Raw genomic sequence first — 20745 nt, 5'->3', positions numbered from 1 at the left:
ACCTGCAGAGCGGACCTGTGCCGGGCTGCCAGAAACTTTTTTAAGATAAGACAAATAAACAGCCTCAAAACAACTCAAGGTCGTCTCGAGCTGCTTTCTTGTCGGCGCCTCCGAGAGAACCAGACTTTTTACCACCTCCATGCCCTCTCTGGGGAGGTCTCAAGCCTGAAGAGACCCTCAGAGACGGGACAGGGCATAGAATGAAATAAATAGGGAGTAAAAGAGGCATTCTGCCACGTGGGAAGTCATGGATTATGCTGCATAATGCATAACACACATGATGCACAGATCAACAACAAATCCACCCAGCACAGTTTTTCTTTCCCTTCCAGTCCTCCCGGCACAATATGTTGAGGAAGCAGCAGCACAAGCATGTGACAAATGTGACAGAATAAACCTGTGTCTTCCAAAAGAGCTTGGAGGAAAGGGTTGGAGAGGCACAATCACTGGTTTCACACAGAATTTTCATCCGCAGGAAAAGGGATGCCCCATATCTTTATTATTCCAATATTTTTCATCTAGGAGAAGAGCGAGACTGAATTGCAGTATTTGGAACCAGAAATAAGCAACATTTCCCTCTTATGATCTGCCAGTGTTAAGAACGTCCTATGGCTTTACCTGCTTCTGGATGAGATTAAAATCCTTGCCATAGGTGCGAAAAGCCTTTTGGAAGGACTCCTTCTCCTCAGGAGTCCATCTGTCAGAGCCTGGCAAATAAAAGCAGCAGGTAAATTGATGCTTCTTGCCACTTGAGGTAGATCCCACTGGCCACCAAGAGGCAATCGGCGCTATCCATCATTCACCTGTGCACGTCTGCTCCCTCAGAAAGTAAGGAAGGCAAGAGCAGGCATTGCCCAGGGAAAAAATCACGGGAAAGAAGTCAGGCTGAAGGACTGGATGCTGCTGCTTTCCCCACCCCCAGAGAAGACGAGACCTTGTGCAGGTGTTGTCGTTGAAGTGTAAACGCCTGACATGGCAGCTGAGGGGACGGCAGCAGCTGTGAGTGAAGGAACAAGCTCTGCTTTGCTTACCTGCGTAATGGTAATCAGCCAAGGGGTGGCCTTGAGGTGTCGCAGGTCCCCCTGAGAGCAACATCTCCAGAGCCTCCTGCAAGATCAAAGGGACACGGGCTTCAGCTGCCCCACCGCATGCAAAAGAGCCAAGAAACATAAACTCTGCCTTTAATCTACTTTGCCTCTTCAGGCATTCCTTCCACTGGATCTCTTATGGGTCAAACCTTGTGATTTGCTGCCAATCCCTCCTTTTTGCTACCCAGTCCTTTAGTCGTGCTCCCCAAGAGTGGCATGTGGCTCACCAACTCCAGCATTTTGCTCCTCCTGCACCCAGAATTGTCTCAGCTTGCTGAGGCTTCTGGGAGTTTTCCCTCAATCCACCCCAAAATGTCTTGGAGAAGCAAGATCTCCCGGAGGTTTGCAAGGCAGCAGGCTGTGGGATCCTGGGCCAGTGCCTCCAGGAGAGATGTTGTCCCTGCCGGAGCCATTTGGGCTGAGCCCTGACACAGGTGGAGGAGACACAGCAGGCAGCTGCGCTTCTTCTTAACTCTGCTCTTCAAGGAGCAGCCAGGAAAGGCTGTCCCAGTGGCCAGGCCTTAGTCATTCTTCCCTGTCCCCTCTTCCCTGTGCCCAAAGAGCTGCTCCTTACCGGAACGCTGCCGCGTGCCTGGTGCAGGCAGTGCAGGGCGAGCTCCAGGTTAGCTGCTGCCCTGGGAAAGCCACGGGAGCTGGCCATGTCCAACAGTTCTCTTACTGCAAGCACAACAAAATCCCACCGCAAGTCAGGCTGGAGCCAAGGAAGGGGAAAGGATGAGATACAAGGGAGAAGGAAAGCGCAGGAGCAGAAGACAGCAGGTTGGAGAGCATGAAAAGGAGAGCAAAGAAAGGGGCAGCTGAAGCAAGGGCCCATTTAGTGCTGGCTCTCCCTTCAAACCATATTCTCTAAAATGATGCATTTGCCAATCTCCCTTCTTCCAGTGGCAAATGGTGCCAACCAAGTCTGAGAACAGGAAAGTTGTTCATTTTTCTGCTCTGCTGCACAAACAGAGCATTCTCCTTGCCTCTAACATGGCCATGTGGGACGATAGTTGAGACAAGGAGAAAAGCATAGCATGCACAAAGCTGCCTTTTGAGCAAAAGAGGAGAGTTTTACACATGCAGATATCTCAGGGGTGGAAGAAAAGCTGGGCAGCCACCTCTGTCAGGTTTGTCCATGTCAGAGTCATCATCCTCCCAGGGCTTCCAGACCAGGGATGCAGGCTCTTCATCGTCACTGGGTGGTCTGCTCTGCAGCTCGGGGAGCTCGGCCTGAAAGTCACTGCCAACGTTGATTTTTCTGAAAGCAAGAAGGAAGCAAAGGTAAGAAAGGCAAGTGGTGTGTCAAGAGACACATCCCGTGGAGCCACGGGCTTGAACCCATCCCAGCTGACTCTGAAAGAGCAGTTCTGCTGGTGGCCAGTCCTCAAATTTGCCATCCTGTAATCCCTAAAACTCACGGCTTAATGGGGGCTCTTGCTTTCCTTTTCATGGTGCCTCTCCTTTCCACCTGAAAGAGATGAAAAGAATGCTGCAGATAAAAATCATTCTGCCGCCATGTGTCAGGAGCCTTCCTTCTCATCCTCAGCATCGCAAACCACCAATTCCTCTGTCCCAACAACCCTCCGTTTGCTGTAATTGCTACATTTCACTTGCAACTTCTGAGGCAGGACCCCTCAGATGGTTGCAGTATCCTCAAGAGGGGAAGCAGGAAGGCATGCACTGCTGCCTTCAGTCTTGGGGACAGCGAGAAGACCCAAAGGAACGGCATGGAAGTTGTGCCAGGGGAGCCTTAGGTGGAATATGAGCAAGGGGTTCTTCAGCCAAAGGGTGCTTGGGCACTGGAACAGGCTCCTCAGGGAAGGGGTGACAGCAGCAAGGCTGCCAGAGCTCAAGAATTGTTTGGACATTGCTCTTGGGCACAGGGTGTGATTCTTGAGACTGTCCTGTGCAGGAATTTTGTGGATCTATTTCAACCATGCAAATTTGGTGATACTGTGATTGTGTTGTTGAGAAGAACCACACAAGGTGGTATTGCATGGCTGCCTCTGACCGAGACGCAGAACCAGCCCTACAAGCACTGAAAAACATCAAGAAATGTGCACCAATATCTCTAGAGAAAAGAGATCCCATGGAGGTGGCAGAGGAAAAATCTCTAAAGATATCAAAGGATTATGTATCTGTAAGTGAGCAAAGTATGTAAGTACATAATAATAGCTGTAACCAGACTGGTTTTTGTAGGTGAAAGCCAGTATTGGAGGACAAGCCTTTGCAACTGCTTGCATGTCCTGAACAGCAGGGATCATGGAGGAGAAGTTCCATCTTTGTGGTTTTAAAGCTTTGGTGGAAGTCTGAGCAGAGCCAGAGCACAAGAGGATTTGTTGCCACCAAAGCCCTGAGCAGATGGTTTTGGTGTCACGGCAACATAGTTTTAGGACTTCAGTGGGTACCAAGCACTTTGAATGGGATCATCAGTGGATAAGAATCTGAAATTGCCCCATGACACCTCTCTGTGTCACCTAGGGAATGGTCTGCATTTCAACTGGAGGCATCAGTATTCCTAGAGAAGTTGGAGCCCACTGTCATGTGTATCCTGCTCTGGGGAAAGTGAGCACAGACCATGGGTGTCATGGGTGGTGGGACAGGCAGCTGGAGCCTCCTGTCTTTCTGTTGGTGGTTTGGGGGCAAACGGGGATTTCCTTACCTTGGGGAGTGGCAGAGTGCTGCGGGGATGCCTGGCGGCTGACGAGGAGATGAGGGTGTGGATGCAGAGGCAGGAGCTGGCGCTGAGGCCAGAAGGTGTGTGCTCAGGGGCACTGAGGAGCAGATGCTGCAGCTGCTGCTGCACCGCTGCTCCACCAGCGTTCCACCAACGGCCGCAGCAGGAGGAGACAACGCCGGTTGCTACGGGCACAGCCAACATTCCATGCAGAACCCCAGGGCGCCCAGGGGACGCAAACAGCAAGGGGCCACCTTTGCCTATTTTACTGCTTCTGGTGCAAGTTTACTCTGAGCATCGTCCTCCTGTTGGACATTTGTGCTCAGTCCTCTGGATGGGGCAAAGCAGTGCAGGGGCAGCTCTGGGTCTCCTCCTCTGTGCTTCTCTCTAAGGTGCCTCCAGCTGCAGCTGTGCAGGAGCCTGGCTCTGTCAAACACCCAGAGCACATTGCCTGCACTGGATGAAGCACGGAGATAAACTTCACAACCTATAAAGTTGTGGAGTAGGTACATATTTTATTCAGCGCTGGACGCAGAGGGAGAGCATCTTCCCAAATCCTGCGTACCTTACATGATTTCTAATCTTCTGTTTATCAGGGAAGTTCATGCATATTCTAAATCGCCTGTACATATTGATTATCTGCCCCGCCTGCTCCCCGCTCTGTATGGAGATCAGCTGCATATTCATTGTGGCTGCGTAGTTTATTGGGTCGGTGGTCTCTAGATGAGTCGGTGGGCTGGAAATGATGAAGAACAGCAGTCTTCCTCGCTGTTGAACTTCTCACCTTGTCTTTCTACGCGTGCGCTGTAGTCTCTTGGTTGTGATATTTTGCAGACTCTGCACTTTTACGAAGAGGGACCCCTTTCATTTTGCAAGCCCAGCAAAATCTATAAATCAGGGGTCTCTTGTGCATTCCTTTCCTTATAGGTACACAGTAATTGATATCATATGTTCTACTCTTCATTCTATTTAACCCTTCAATCCCCTGTTTCACTAAAAACCTGAAGAATTTCTCCTAAATCTATTGAATTCTCATTCTGTAATTGCTAAATTTATGTATAACTTGTGCACATGGCCTATCTGTTCTATGGGAAAAATACATAAAATATTCCTACTGTAATTTTATTCTGTTTACAACTAAGTTTTTAATATCTCAGTGCAGCCAGTATTTCATAGGAGATTCCACAGCTTTTACTTTTTATGGTATTTAAAACATATTTCTACGCACTTCACACTAAGACTTAAACTTCTATTTCACATCTATACTACTTAATATTTCTAATTCCTTAAACTAAAACTTAGACCTCTACTTAATGTGTGTGTGGTTTCCTGTATTTTAATTTCTCAAAATATTTTAAATTTAATTCTTGCATACTATTCTCTTTTGGAGGGAGTCAGAGAGGCTTCTCTGTTACACTCTCCAACAACCAGGAATGGGGACGGTGACTGAGAGTGGGGACTGGGAAAGGGACATCAGAACTGGAATGGAAACAGGAAAAGGAAATTGAAATATGGGAACACAACAGGGAATATGGAAATAGAAACTGGGGAGAAAATATGGGATGGGGATTTAGAATATGGGACAGGGAACAGACATGGGGATAGGACAACAGGATTGGGAATGGGAATATGGGAAGGGGACTGGAAATATAGAAATGGAAATATGGGAATGGGACTGGGATCAGGAAAACAAGAAGGGTAACAGGACAGGGAATATGGGACTGGGAATATGTGAACAGTAACCAGGCAGAGAATACAGGACAGGGAATGATACTGGGAATGGGATCTGAACTGGGACTAGGGCAGGAGTGGTGTGAGACGGGAATGGGCTGAGGCAAGGGCAGTGACAGTGGGGAGAGGAGGATCCTGGACAGGGGACAGTGGGAGCTGGGTCAGGGGGAAACGGGGAGGGTGTCAGGGCAGGGGGTCCCTGATCAGCTGCCCCAGAACCTCCGTCAGCATCTCCCAGTGCAGCCAGAGCCGCTGGGCCTGGGGTGCCCAAAGCCCTGAGACACCCCCAAGGAAACCTGAAGTCCCTGGAACACAGGGTCCCCCACATCTTCTGGAAGATTCCCCTGTGTCTGCAGGCATGTCTTATTTCAATGTCTTCATTTTTACCCCGGTACAGGGTGTCTGGGAAAGACAATGTGAAATGCAAAGAAAATCCAGGTCACAGAGAGCCAGCACGAAGCTTTTCCTGCATTCAGGGCACTCACAGGGCTTCTCTCAGTGGAGACTCCATTGGTGTCTGGTCAAGTGAGATCTCCTGGAGAAGCTCTTCCCACACTCAAGACAGTCATAGGGTCTCGACCCAGTGTGGATGAGTCGATGCCTGATGAGGTTGGAGTTTTTCTGGAAGCTCTTGCCACAGTTGGGGCAGCAGAAGGGCCTCTCATCCCAGTGAGTGCGATAGTGCTTCAGAAGGCTGGAGCTGCTCTCAAACCTCTTCCTGCATTTATCACACTCATAGGGCCTCTCCCCAGTCTCGATTCTCCGGTGTATGATCATCTCTGATCTCCTCCTGAAGCCCTTCCCACATTCCGAGCACTTGTGGGGCTTCTCCCCATGGTGAAGCTGCTCACGCAGCCCCAGCTCCGAGCTCCGGCCGCCTCCCCGGCCCGGGCTGGCTCTTTCCTGCTGGGATCCCCGGGCTGTGCGTTTGCAGCCCCTCCTGCTGCGGGATCTGCGGGGCTTTTCCTCCCCGTTGCATTCCTGCGCCGTGGAGCCGCTGCAAACGGCCTCTTGCCCGAGGCTGTGTCGTGGGGATTTGTCCACCCTGCTGTCCGTGCTCAGCTCCTTGTCTGGGGGAGGAAGGACAAGGAGAGGATGGGATTTGCCTCCGTGCCAGAGGGAAGGGCAAGGAGATCCCCCCAGGGCTGTGCTGCAGCCGGGGCCGTGCTGGGCTGGGAGATGGAGCAGGACACAGGGGGAAAGGGGCACTGACTTCCTCCTCACCTGCCTGCGGCTCCCAAAACATCGACCTCATCCACATGGCCTCCTCCTCCTCAATGCAGCCGAGGTTTGGAAATCCTGGTTTGGGGGGGAAAACAAGGGGTGAGCGCTTATCAGAATCCAAATTTACTCTCAGCTACATGTGCTTATATACCATTTTTAGGAAAGCTGGTAATTTTTTACTGCATTGATTGGGTTAAACATCACACAAACAAGCTTACAGATTCGCAACATTTCTACTTGATTCATTCTTCTTTCCTGTCACCAGTCTTGATCCAGTCTTCATGGAGTCTTCAAAGCTCTGTTTGCTCTTGCCAAGGCATCTTGGTTTTTAAGCTGCTTATGCTAATTAAATCCACAGCACTCTGTCTTAGCTCCCAGAGTGGAGTCCCTTCATTCAAGGCACAATAGCCTACAGTCAGTTTCTATTCTCTGTCCGACTCTCCCACAGGCAAACTGGGGCTGTTGAAGGGTGAGTGGGTTTTACTGAACACCCTTTGTCTTTCTAGCCAAAATTTTATGGATGGGGTAATGGCATCTTGATTCATCTGACACTGCTGGCTGTGTGCTGTTGAAATGGCAGTTGGTGCTTGTTGCACTTTCACCTGCAGGAACCTCCTGTAGATGGGTTTTCTGATAGTCCAGGCAAGGTGTTTAATTTTTCAATGCCCTCTGCCTCTACAGTAGCTGTTTCAAAAGCCCACCTGAGTCCCTTTGGGTCTTTGTAGTAGCCATTCTAGAGGAAGAGTATGCCCAGAATTCATGGAGCCTCTGGGCCAGTCACACTGGGATGTTTCTGCCACCCCTTCCCAGTCAGGCTCATTTCAGCCTCCAGCAGAGTCAATTCCTGTGATCCCCCATCACCCCAGCAATGGAAACAGGTTCTGCCCCCACATGTCCCAGTGGCATTAGGGTACACTGTGCACCAGGATCAACTAAAGGCTCTGATGTGCCAGGCCATTGGATCTGCTCCATCCAAAAGACCTGGCTGTCCTGTGCCTCTCCCTGGCTAGAGGCAGGGCCCCTCTAACCCTGGTTATCATTTCCTTCCTGGGCATACATACTAGAGGTTCTTTTAAGAGGATCCCACAGGTCATCTTCCTTTCTGCAATACCTGGCAGCTTGGTCATGGCAGGTTGAGGCTGCCTTCACTTGAGTGGAACTCCCTCTCTTAGTGCTTCCCTCCCTGAGTTGATGCACCCGTGCTGCCAGCACAGAAGTGGGTTTCTCATTTTGCCTTTTCATGATTTCCCCATGGTTGTGCAAAAAGAACACCAGGTCAGGTCGTGGGGTGTCTCCTCTCTCCCTAGCTGGGGGATGTTGGGCTCTGACTTTGGAGCCTGTGACTGGCACTGATGCTGCACTGATCTTCCTCACCTCTTCCCTTATCTCCCTCATCTCTTCCTTAAACTCCTCTTTGAGTTCCTTAACCACAGCAGAGACATGAGCCTGCCTCGGGCCATTGATCACACTCTCATAATTTCTGAGCTTGTTGGTGACAGAACCCACTGTCTCTGGGTTGTTATCAGCATTAATTGTCACAGTAAAGGTGTATTTGGATGGCCCCAGGTTTGCCAGATTCCACAACATCTGCCCTGTGCACCTGACCTTGTCAGGGTAATTGTCCTGCTGCCTCCTGCCAGGTGCCTGGGCCCCTCTTATGCCTGTCCCACATCCCTGGGGCTCCTGTCCCTGCTGCTCCCCAACACCTTCACTGCCCCCATCAAAGCCCCACTCAGCCTCTGCACTGTGACCTCTGGAAAGAAAGAAAGGATGAGAGAAACGAAGTGTTGTCAATTGACCGTGGCTGTATTTCAATCACTGATCAAAGCTGCTCTCTCACTCCCCTCCAGAGATGGACAGGAGAGAGAAAACAGAATGAAGGTTTCATAGGTTGTGATAGAGACTGGGACTGATTACTCAGCAAATGCCATCATGGGAAAGACAGGTTCATAATTAGAGATATTAATTGAATATCTTGATCTCCTAATCAGAACAGGATAGTGAGTAGTAAAACAAAGCTTAAAAAACACCTTCTGCCCATTCCTCCCTCCTTCCCAGCCCTACCTCGTGCCCCATTGGGTGCAGGGATACAGGGAATTGGGGTTCTGCTCAGTTCATGTGTTGTTTCTCCTGCTGCTCGGGGAGAGGAGTCGTTCCCCTGCTGCACCAAGGGGTCCCTCCCAGAGACTCTTCTCCATGAACTTGTCCAAGGTGAGTTCATCTCACAGGCAGCAGTTCTTCACAAACTGCTGCAGCGTGGGTCACACTTGCATGGGCTCACAATTCCTGCCAGGACCCTGCTCCAGCGTGGGCTCCTCTCTGCACGGGTTTGCAGGTCCCTGCCAGGTCCCTGCTCCAGCGCAGGTTTCTCATGGGGTCCCAGTCTCCTCTCAGGCATCCCCCTGCTCCGGCACGGGCTCCTCCAGGCGCTGCAGGTGCATCTCTGCACTCTGTGCCCTCCATGGGCTGCAGGGGCCCGGCTGCCTCAGCACAGACTGCACCATGGAATGTCAGGGCAATCAGCTCCAGCCCCTGGAGCAGCTCCTGCCCCTCCTCCTGCCCTGCCCTGCCTGTGTGCACACTTGTTCCTCTCTCATGTTCTCACCCTGCTCTTCCCTGGCCACAGTTACAACTCCACTATAACCCAATCCTGGTGTCACCCCCTTTTCCCTCCCCACAGGGCTCCTGCCCCAGCTCCTGCAGCCCCCAGGAGGAAATTTGGAGAGGGGGCAGAGGGGGTGGGCAGCCCCCACCATGGGATGACCCCAGCCCCTTTGTTCAACACCAAGCTGGGCTTGTGGCCACAGGAGGAAGAGGCCGAGGGGAAGCAGATACTGCAGGTGGGACAGTGCTAAGGCTCAGGGCAAGGTCCTGCCCTGCACACCTGGCTCAGGTGTGACCCTGCCCTGGGAAAGGAGCAGGACATTTCCATTCCCACAGATCCTGTCCCCAAAATCCCACTCTTGGGATCCCTCACCCATCTCTGCAGTCCCTGCTCCAGCATCTCCAGGTGTCTGGGAAGAGTCCAAAGGGATGGAATTTCCCACCCAGGGTCCCCAGCAAGCCCCACTATGGATCTGCTGCCCCCAGTTTTCCCAGTTTCCCTCTCCTTTTCCCCGGCCCGGGTTTCCCCCACCCCCAGTGGGTGGGAGCAGCCGAGAGCTCCGCGCTGCCCATCCCGACCTGTCCCGGCTCCATCCCTGCTCCTGCCACGGGCTGCAAGGGCTCAGGAACGGGGCAGGAGCAGTGGGGATGGGGGAGCAGTGATGGAGAAACAGCGGGAGAAGAGGTGAAGGGATTAAGATGAGGAGGAAGAGGAGGAGGAGTGGGAGGAAGAGCTAGGATAGAGGATGAGGAGCAGGAACTGGAAGCAGAGGGACCACGCAGTCCAGCCCTCGCTGTGTCCGCAGCCCTCCCGCCCCTGGGACATTGTCCCCCCATCTCACAGTGACCGCAGAGGGGCAGCTCGCCCCTGGGGTCTCCGTCAGAGGGAGTTTTTGAGGGTGTAGGGGAAGATTTTTGGAGCTTGAAGGACTCCAAAGCTAAGCCACAAATGCCCTTTGGGGAGATTTGGGGAGGTGTCCCAGGAGGTTGTTTATTCCCGGAGGAGGGCAGAACACTGGGACACCAACAGCTGGGCAGCTGTCGGGGGCCAGCACCGCCCCCAGTTCTGGGGTCACCGGGTCGTGGTGGAGGAGCTCGGCCAGGAGCTGCCACTGGTCTGCAGTGAGAGCCGGGGGGCGTTCACCCTGCACCGCTCAGCACCCCGGGGTGCTGCAGACCCCCAACCCCCTCCCCAAGGCCGTGGCGGTGCTGGGGGAGTTGCCCCAGGCCTGAGTCTCAAGTGTGTCCAGGATGGTGAGCACCGAGTCCATGTGGTGTGGGGCAACAACTGGGGGGCAACCAGTGGGGGGGTGAGGAGGACTAAGGGGTGGGGAGAGGACTGGAGGAGGGGAAAGGCATCCACAAAAGTACCAGAAGCAGGAAGGTGCCTGCATATGGGGTAAAGGGTGGAAAAGGGAGGAAATGATCCAAAAAAAGAGGAAGGGAACCAAAATAAGGGGAAAGGAAACAAAATAAGTGGGAAAGACCCAAAAGAGGGGAAGACACAAAATAGGGGAGCAAGTATCCAGAATAGGGGGAAAAGACCCAAAATCAGAGGAGAAAGGTTTTCATGGGGTGTCACGGGGTGTCACGGCTTGTCCCTACCTGTGCTGGGGCAAGTGCAGACACTCAGTGCCAGGAGCAGCCACAGAAACATCCTGAGGGACATGGGGACACCCTGAAGGACACGGGCCTGGGACCTCAGGTACTTAGGCCATGCTGGGGGTGGGGGACAGGAACACAGGACGAGAGACAGGGGCACATGGAAGGGGACTGAGACACACAGAGGGGTGACAGGGAACCACGGTGGAGGATGGGGACAGAGGGGAGGGGACACAATGCTACCAGGACACACAGCAGGGGACAATGTCGCCACACCTGTGGGGACACTGCCACTAGGACACCTCTAGTGACACCCCGTGTGGCACTGATCCTTGCCCTGTCCCCCAGGGGTTCCCTGAACGTGGTGGCCCTGGGACACCCTGGTGGCTGTCACTTGCTTCCACACTGCTTTTCACCAGCTGAACAAGCCCTGACAACAACTTGTCAACAACCCTCCCACCCTGGTGGGTGGTGACATTTGGCTGGGATATTGCAGTAGTGACAGTGGGGATGTGGTGCATTGGGCAACCATCTTAGCCATGGCTGAGATGAGGTGCTGGTGACACTGTGGTGGCACAGGTTGTGGCATTGATGCTGTTGCAGTTCATGTCCCCACCCATGTCCACGTCCCCTTATGTCCACAGCTAGGCCTGTGTCTCCATCCATGTCTATGTCCCCATGAAAGGCTGTGTCCCCTCATGTCCCCATCCATGGCTTCACCTGTGTCATTGTCTACCACATCTCCCCATCCATGCATTACTTCAACATCTTTATTTTTACTCTAATTTCAGGACTTTCAAAGGGATGAACAGAAACCTTTTTGTTTCAAGGCCAAAACAAAAAGATTTACGTGTCCCTGCTGGCAGAGCATCCACATGCTTGGCTGGGTGGGAAGAACCCTTTTTGGAGGGGTTTCCACCCCACTGTCTCCAAAATCATGGGATTTGCCCCAGTCTGTTCCCATTTGGATGTGGAAGATGTGCATTGGCCAGAGAGGATTAAAACGATGGGTTTTTTATTGGAGAAGACCTCCAAGGCCACCCAGTGTTGCTTGATGCCACCAGAAGATGCAACAAATGATATTTTTCTGGGGTCAGAAGTCGACAAATGTGCTCTCCACAATGGATTTATGATGTTGGTCTGTGGATGTATCCAGGTACCCAAGGGAAGCCAGGAGAATGTGGAGCCCCCCCAGCCAGGTGTCTTCCCAACACAGATCACTGGGGCTCTGCCCACTGGGACACACTGGGATCATCCAGCACGGATCCTGTAATGGAGAACGGAGCTGGAGCGGCACATGAAGCTCTTCCCACATTCAAGGCACTCACAGGGCTTCCCTTAGTGGTACCTCCGTTGGTGCGTGGTCAAGTGTGAGCTCTGTGAGAAGCTCTTCCCACACTCAGAACACTCATAAGACAGGAGAGCCTGAGCCACTGCTCCAGCCACGCCCTGCACTTGGCCTGGCCCAGGTGAGTGGAGTTGAGACCATGCAGGTAACAGGCCTAGGGAGCCCCAGACAGACACACAGACAGACAAAGTCAGGAACACACAGAACCCCATCCCCCCCCCCCCCAAGGAGCAGAAACCCCTTTGCCAGGTGCCAGCCTGGTGGCCCCAGGCCGTGCAGGTGCCAGGTGAGCTGCCAGCTGCCCTGAACAGGTGTGGGGGTGCCCTGCACAGGTGTGGGGGTGCCCTCACCCTCGCAGCTCCTCCCCAGAGAGCTGCCCCAGCCCCAGGTGCAGCTGGGCTCTGTCCAGCTGCTGCATCTCCAGCAGGTGCCTGTGCAGGCGCTGCCGCAGCAGGGCGGCCGGCAGGTAGGGCGTGAGGAACAGCACCTGGCTCAGGGCCCTCTGTGGGGACAAGAGAGCACCTGGGACACGCCCAGCCCCTCCCAAAACAGCCTGGGAGCCCTTCAGGTACTTCCACCAAGCCTGGTAGCACCTGAAGGGTTCCAGGGATGGGGAAATCCCTCCCCCACCCGCTGCCTTCACACCTGCACAGGTGGAAATTGCTGCCCCAAATCCCCTCCCTGGGGGTCATTCACACCCTCCAGGTGTTGGGGGGGCACAGCTGGAGGCAGCACTGCAGGTGGGATCTTTCCTGAGTCCCCCTCAGCTGCTGCCACAGTGTGGTGATGGGCCCAGGGCTTCTCTGCAGCTTTTTACCTGCACCTGGGCTGGTTTGGGGCTCACCTGGGCTGAGCTGAACTCACCACGTGATCCACACGGAGCCTGTTGAGCGCCAGCACAGAGCCAGAGAACAAAGCCCTGAGAGCCAAGAGCTGGGCCAGCTGGGGCTGGGCACCCCCCTGCACCTGGGGACAGCCAGCAGGGCAGGTGACAGCCCTGGCAGGGGACAGCAGCTTTCACAGCCCCCAGGGGTGGGGAGGGGCACAGAGCTGAGGGGGGGTGATGCTGGGGGCACACACCTGGGCACAGAGCTGGGGGGTTGGTCTTGATGCCTTAAGAGCCAAGTTTTCTGTTCTGCTTGGGTATGCTTTTCGTTGTGCTTTAGGATGGTGAAGGCGAAATAGTCCGATACCAGCTATGGACTCAAGGACAGTTTTCCTCAGGCTCCAGGCCTTGAGTATAAACAATATGAGAAGAAGACAATTCGACCAGGAGAAAATGGAAATGACATTCTACAAATTGAAACTGTTGACTGGATGGCCAGAGTTTTATAAGAGTGTAAAATCATGTGACCTTTTGCTCTCTCGCTTCCACCTGAGAGCCACTGGGACAGGGCAGGGGCCACGCTGTGGCACTGTGCTGCCAGGGTGTGGCCTTTGCAGGCCCTTGAATAAATACCCATTTTATTTCCCCTAACTCTGTGTGATCTGTGTTCCAGCTCCTAAAGACAACAGTTTTTGGCGAGCCAGGCAGGAGAGGAGGCATCTGGAAAATCCCTGGACTGAGGCTGACAGCTCTGGAAGGGCCCAACGCAGGTCCAGAGATATCAGAGCCAAGAACCCTGGGAACAGAGACACGTGAGTGACGGAATAAAAAGGTATTTCTGTTTGTTTAGCATCTGGGTTAGGTGCTGTGAGAGTCCGTCTGAGCCTCTCGTCTGTTTCTGCCCAACGACCCTCGCCTGAGGCCTGCGCTGGCCAGGGATGGGAGGAACGCCAAGGGACTGTTCCGCAGGTGATGCCCACCAGGACTGGTTTCTCATGACAACTAGTCACGGGGCGCTGACTGAACAAAGCTCCCACGGATGGAAGAACAATGGACTGGTCAGTATGGGCTGCCCTGCGTGTGTTCATAACAACAAAGATGGTTTGGTGTGCCTTGAAACGTCCTGTTTCCACCTGTATCTCAGGGTAACCATCTCCACACAATAGTCCATAAATCTTCCCACCTTTTGGCCAGAAGCCACTCGCTTTGGGAAAGGGCTATGTTATAGGTAATAAACGAATCAAACCTTATTAAAAGGTTAAATTGTCAAATCTTTTCTCGTGACCCAAAATGCGGTCCTGGAAAGCCACAACCGGAAAAAAAACAACACCGAGCCCGGGTTCGGAGTTGGGTGAACACATGATGCTACCCAGCCTCTATCGTACTGGGTTCCCCTGGTGTTCACACCACCATCTTGGTCGGCCCCCTTTATATACTGTTTTTCATAGCCTGGAGAGGGACAGTTTTTTTTTTCCTTCAAATTCAGCTCTGATGTCCACACAATACAACGTCCTTCCTGCTCCTTGACGAGATTTTGTGTCCGTTGTGTATTGCTTTTAGGTGGTTGATTTCATCTTTATGGGAAGCAGAGTTGGGGAATGCAGTCCAGGGGGGAGGTGATGGGATTTTGGGGAAATGCTGCTCCCCTGTGAGTTTCCAGGCTTCCCCAGGAGATAGGTTCTTATCAGTAATAGTTGCCTGTAGATATGTTAATTTACCTAGTTCTGAGGCCATCAATGCCTTTGCCTGTGGCTTGTTTGTTTTTATTTTGCAGACTTATTTCATACAAAACATGAATTACAATATGGTGTGTATATATATATATATATATATATATATCTCACAACTATAAAAGTGACTTTATCAGAGGAGACCCCCCGAGATCTCCCCTGACAGCAATAGACATGTATTGGGTGGCTCCACGTCTTGGTAGCTATAATCCCGACCCCCCTTTCTTTCTCTCTCTCGCTCTCTCTCTGTCCCACTATTGCATTTTGGTTGGCACTAAATAAAGTGCATTTCTGTAGAAGTAAACTGGTTTTGTCTCTTGCTGTGTCTTTTGCACTCTGAGATCCATAAAAGAACCAGTCACGACTCCCGCTCGGGTTGGGCAGATCATGACACATGGCCAGGCCAGGTCCTGCTGCAGGAAAAGTGCCAGGCAGTCCCAGCACAGGGAAGAACATAAATACAGAGTGCCATGGTGGGACCTGTGCCAGGGAGAGCCTGAAACAGCAAAGGCACCTTGGCAGCAGCAGCTCCCTGCAGGGCATGGCCAGAAGCCTCCCCTGGCAAGCTGGCCTGGTGGCCACCAGTGCAGAGCTGCTGCCTCAGGGGCATTTCTGGCTGGGCTCTGCAAAGCCACTTGTGCTCCAGGAACCTGACTGGGAAGCAATTGGCCCCAGCACCCTGGGGACAAGATATTAATGACAAAACTGTTCATCCCTGCAGAGACAGGACAGGGAAGGAGGAAAGGGAAGAGCCAGACCCAGGGACATGGCTGCAATGGTGATGGCTGTGAGGTCACTGCCACTGCAGCAGCCTGGCTGGCCCTCAGCAGACATTCTGGCCACAAGTGCTGTGAGGCCACCCAGCACAAGAGAGCCCACACAAGAGGAATTCTATCCTTGGGGAGGGCAGGGGTTTCACTATGTCAGGTTGCACAAAGCTCCTGCTCTTGGAGCATGTCAGGCATGGGCCATCCACTTCTCTGGAAAAGCACTTGCAGTTTTGTGCCACTGCCATTGTAAAATATTTTCTCCTTCTAACACATGTAGATCCACCAGTTTAATGATATGGACCGTTGTTCTGTAACTGTAAGTTCTGGGAGAGAATAACACTCCATTTTTCATGGACTTTGACCACTATGTTTCCATTTACAAAGACCTTGGAGACAACCCAAAAATCTCCCAAGACTGGCTTTGGAGGCCTCATCACATCATCATCAGGCAGAGTCTGAGGGGCCTGGGCTCAGTGGAGACTGAGGACAGAACAGGAGTAGCCTGAGAGGGATTGAAGGGAGGTTCCACAGATGGTGGAGCTTTTCTTCATTGCATAAAACAGCCTGAAAAAGAAATATTGGCACCAAGGGCAGCTGGGGAGGCCCAGAGTAGACACAAGGAGAAAGGAATTTCTCTCCAAGAAGGGCTGTGGTGCAGCACATGGCCCAGAAGGAGTCTGGAGCAGCCCAAGTCTCTGTGTGGGCAGGCAGAGACAGCAGGAGGCAGAGCTGGCAGCACAGGAAGGGCCAGCGAGGTGGAGCAGCCAGGCGATGGGACAGCCTGCAGGGACAGAGGCGCAGGGCAGGGACACCGTGGCACAGCCTGGGCTGCAGAGGGCACAGGGATGGGCAGCAGCTGAAAGGCCCTGCCAGAGCCAACTGCTGCAGCACTTGGGCCATGGCTGCTGGCCCTGGGCCTGAGGCCAGCAGGGGCAAGTGAGCCTGGCTGTGCTGGGGCCTCATTGCCTCCTTGTCCCTGCTCAGCAGCCTGGCAGGGGCTGCTCCATGGTCCTGCCCTTGGCATTGCACATCCCCAGAGCCCAGTGCCCTGGGAACAGCCCTGAGCAATGAGGTAGGGACAGGATCTGTCTTGCCAGGGGCTGGGGCTCAGGCCTTGGCCCTTTGCATTCCTGAAACACACCCAGCTGTGCTCAGCACCAGAGACACCTTTCCCTTGTTTGTCCCCACCTGCCACCAGTGCCTCCAGCGATCTGCTCTAACTGGGACCTGGGGATGCTTTCTCAGTCCTGGCCCTCACTGGGATCTAGTCAAATATGAGAAACTTCAGTGCTTCAATCTCACTTGGAGCTCTTGAGAAGTTTTTTGAGCACACTCTCTCAGGGACTGAGTCTGATGCAAACAGCACCAAAGCCCCCAAAGGGTGATTCAAGTCCTTTTGCTGTGCCTGTGCTGCTGAGCTGGGCCAGGCTCCAGCACAGAGGCAGCTCCTGGCAAGGGCAGCGCTGCAGAGAGACAGCTCTGCCCAGGAGCAGCTCCTGTGACAGCCCAGCAGGGCTGGGGCACTGCCAGGGCATGGCAGGGACACGAGCAGGGCACAGGCAGAGCTCACAGTGCTCAGCACTGGCAGGGGCTGTGTCATGTCCCAGAGGGGGCTGTGGCACAGCAGCACCTCTGTGGCTGTGTCATGGAGCCAGAGAGCAGCTGTGATGTCAGAAAGGGGCTGTGTGACAGCACAGGGTGGGTTGTGGGAGGTCACAGATTGGCCTGTGACATCACAGAACAGGCTGTGATATTGCTGAGTGGGCTGTGACAGCACTGGATGGTTGTGTGACACCATAGAGAGGGCAGTGAGGTCACAGAGGAGACTGTGCCATCATAGAGGGTGGCTCTGTGATATCAGACAGCAGGCTGTGACATTACAGAGCAGCTGTGTGATGTCCCAGAGAAGGCTGTGGCATCAGAGAGTGTGTTCTGCCATCACAGGGTGGTTATGTGACATCAGAGAGGGGCTGTGACATCCTGGAGCAGGATGTGACATCACAGAATGGCCATGTGACATCCCAGGGCAGATTGTGTGACATCACAGCAATGACTGTGAGTTCACAGATCACAGAGGCTGTATGACATCACAGGGGCTATATGACATCACAGGGCAATGTGACATCACAGGGTGCTGTATGACATCACAAGGGTTGTGTGACATTACTGGGGGCTGTGTGACAGCACAAGGATTGTGTGACATCACAGAGTACTGTGTGACATCACAGGGCTGTGTGACATCACAGGGGCTGTGTGACATCACAGGGTTGTGTGACATCACGATGAATTTGTGACATCATAGGGTGCTGTGTGACATCACAGGGGCTGTGTGACATCATGGGGTGTTGTGTGACATCATAGAGTGCTGTGTGACATCACAGGGGCTGTGTGACATCATAGGGTGCTGTGTGACATCACAGGGGCTGTGTGACATCATGGGGTGTTGTGTGACATCATAGAGTGCTGTGTGACATCACAGAGATGTGTGACATCATAGGGTGCTGTGTGACATCATAGGGTGTTGTGTGACATCATAGGGTTCTGTGTGACATCACAAAGCTGTGTGACATCACAGGGCTGTGTGACATCACAAGGGCTGTGTGACATCCCAGGGCTGTGTGAGGTCACTGGGGAGGTCACTCTGCCCATTCCTCCCTCACAGTCCAACCCCGCCCCCCATGCCGCAGCCTCCCCCAGAGGATGTTCCATGAGATCGACCCCAGAGCCTGACACGGGGACAGGGGCCGGGACCCTGGGGGTGGCACAGGGCCTCCCCGGCAGCGCCCCTGTGTCCCAGGGCCAGAGCCTGGGCCAGGGCTCCTTCACCCTGTTATGAGCCAGGGGCTGAGAGCATTTGAAAAATCTCCAGCACGGGATCAGCAAAAACCAGATTTAATGTTAAGCTGCAGCACGACAAAGTTCCTTGGCAAAAGTCACCGTACTCCTGACTGGACACTTCAGGCACACCAAAGAAACAAAGCAACAACAAAACCAAACAAAATCCAGTCAATCAAACCAGAAATGAACCGAGAACTGTCCCTGTGTGTGTGCTCAGGTGGGTGTGACAAAAAGACAGTGAGGGCAAGGATAAAAGGAATGCGGCCTCAAAGCCCAACAGAGCTCAAACTCAACAGGACTTAACTTATACTTTAACCTTAACTTATACTTTGATCTTCAAAATTTAGCAAAAGAACAGCACTTAACAGTATTTAACCTAACTTTTAACCTATGACTGTAACAATTTAACAGAGGAATAACACTTAATAGTATTTAACTCAGCTTATAACTTATACTAAACTTAACTTAGGAAAAGAACAACACTTAACACCATTTAATTCAGTTTACATCTTGTCCTGGGGTGACTTTATCATTTTGAATTGTATTCCCATCCATCTGTTTAGCCCAGAAATAACTTTTGCACCTTTAAAACTAGATTTGAGAGTGAAGTGGGGGGAGAAGAAAAAGCACTGGAATGTCTGAGGCAGTTGTTTTCAAAATATATAGATAAGAGCTTCAGCTTTCCTTCTCCTGACTGTTGTCTGCAGCATGGACGGGCAGTGAGAGGGAGCTCTCCTCTGTTTTTTAGTCAGTATTTTTTTAGCTAGCTGAGGCAGTGAAGTTCCCTGGACTGTGATATTTCTTTTTCTTGGAACTATTCAAAATGCTCTGGAATGGAAACCCAGAAAAACACCGGGAGCTGTCACGGTCCGCCCAATTCAAGAGCGAGTCGTGACTGGTTCTTTTATGGATCTCAGAGCACAAAAGACACAGCAGGGGACAAAACCAGTTTACTTCTACAGAAATGCACTTTATTTAGTGCCAACCAAAATGCGATAGTGGGACAAAGAGAGAGAGAGAGAGAGAGAGAGAGAGAGAGAGAGAGGGGGGTCGGGGTTATAGCTACCAAGACGGGCAGACGAATCCTCGTGGAGTCAGCCAATAGATGTCTGTTGCTGTCTGGGGAGGTCTTGGGGGGTCTCTTCTGAGAAAGTCACTTTTATAGTCCTTTCCCAAAGCGAGTGGCTTCTGGCCAAAAGGTGGGAAGATTTATGGACTATTGTATGTGGAGCTCGTTACGCGGAGGAACAGGTGGAAACAGGACGCTTCAAGGCACACCAAACCATCTTTGTTGTTATGAACACACGCAGGGCAGCCCATACTGGACCAGTCCATTGTTCTTCCATCTGTGGGAGCTTTGTTGAGTCAGCGCCCCGTGACTAGTTGTCATGAGAAACCAGTCCTGGTAGCATCACCTGCGGAACAGTCACTTGGCGTTCCTCCCATCCCTGGCCAGCGCAGGCCTCAGGCGAGGGTCGTTGGGCAGAAACAGACGAGAGGCTCAGATGGACTCTCACATCACCCCGTGACCAACGAGCGTCGCTGAGAAACTCCATCAGCATGATGTTGTGACCTTGTGGCATCTTCAGGACCCGTCATTGGTAGCACATCCCGAGAACAGGGACAGGGAAAACAAAAAACTGGGGATAAGAAAGAAAAGGGAAAAGGAAAAGTAAAAGAAAGGAAATAAACAGAAAAATAATAAAGCAAAATAATCACAACAAAATTGATTAAAACAATTTTTCAAACAAATCACAATCATATTAGCTAAAATATCTTTCAAACAATTAAAACAAAACCATTGAAATAACATTCATACAATTAAATTTAAAACAATTAAAATTAAAACAAATCAGTATCCATTATAATATGTTTTCATGCTTAAAACAATTATTTTCCAAAACCGTTTTCAGTCGAAAGCTTAACATTACTAAAACTAATCATACCAATCATAACAAACAATTCTAATCAGTTTGCTATTAAAGGCCTGACTTTTACTGCTCGTGTAATTTGTCTGGTGTCAATACCTTAAGGGATATCTTTAGCAGATGGAATAGTGATCAAATTATGTGCTTCCATTGTTGATGCCAATTGTGTCAGCCATTTTACCATTCTCCAATTTAGGATGTATAGAATGACTGACAAAACAAAACCGATCAAAACCAAAATCAAAAGCACAACTATGGGATGACACAATTTGTTTAGGATGCTGGTAGCAGTAGGTGACCACCCAAAAAGAGTATCCCACCACCTGAGTTCAGCATTCCCTTAACCCTTTCGAAAACCCAACGTATCTCTTTCACA

At 52.0% G+C, this 20745-nt stretch overlaps 1 protein-coding gene and 1 long non-coding RNA gene across 2 annotated transcripts; both read right to left on the bottom strand.

Moving 5' to 3' along the window:
- Window positions 1-606: 606 nt before the first annotated feature.
- Window positions 607-2265, bottom strand: LOC306816119 (zinc finger protein 541-like; the record flags this gene model as incomplete). Its single annotated transcript, XM_079332607.1, has 4 exons — window positions 2210-2265; window positions 1663-1766; window positions 1032-1107; window positions 607-707 (listed from the first exon to the last, which is right to left on the bottom strand). Exons 1-4 carry the CDS (start codon window positions 2226-2228, stop codon window positions 607-609), a joined length of 300 nt encoding a protein of 99 aa, XP_079188733.1. The 5' UTR covers window positions 2229-2265.
- A 33-nt stretch (window positions 2266-2298) lies between these two features.
- On the bottom strand, window positions 2299-3845 carry LOC306816118. Its single transcript, XR_013777576.1, has 3 exons — window positions 3754-3845; window positions 2510-2559; window positions 2299-2349 (listed from the first exon to the last, which is right to left on the bottom strand). It is a non-coding gene; the product is annotated as an uncharacterized lncRNA (long non-coding RNA).
- Window positions 3846-20745: the final 16900 nt, after the last annotated feature.

Source organism: Erithacus rubecula, assembly GCF_903797595.1.
Source record: "Erithacus rubecula genome assembly, contig: scaffold_371_arrow_ctg1, whole genome shotgun sequence".
NCBI lineage: Eukaryota > Metazoa > Chordata > Aves > Passeriformes > Muscicapidae > Erithacus > Erithacus rubecula.
This window is presented reverse-complemented; position numbering and strand designations above follow the sequence as displayed.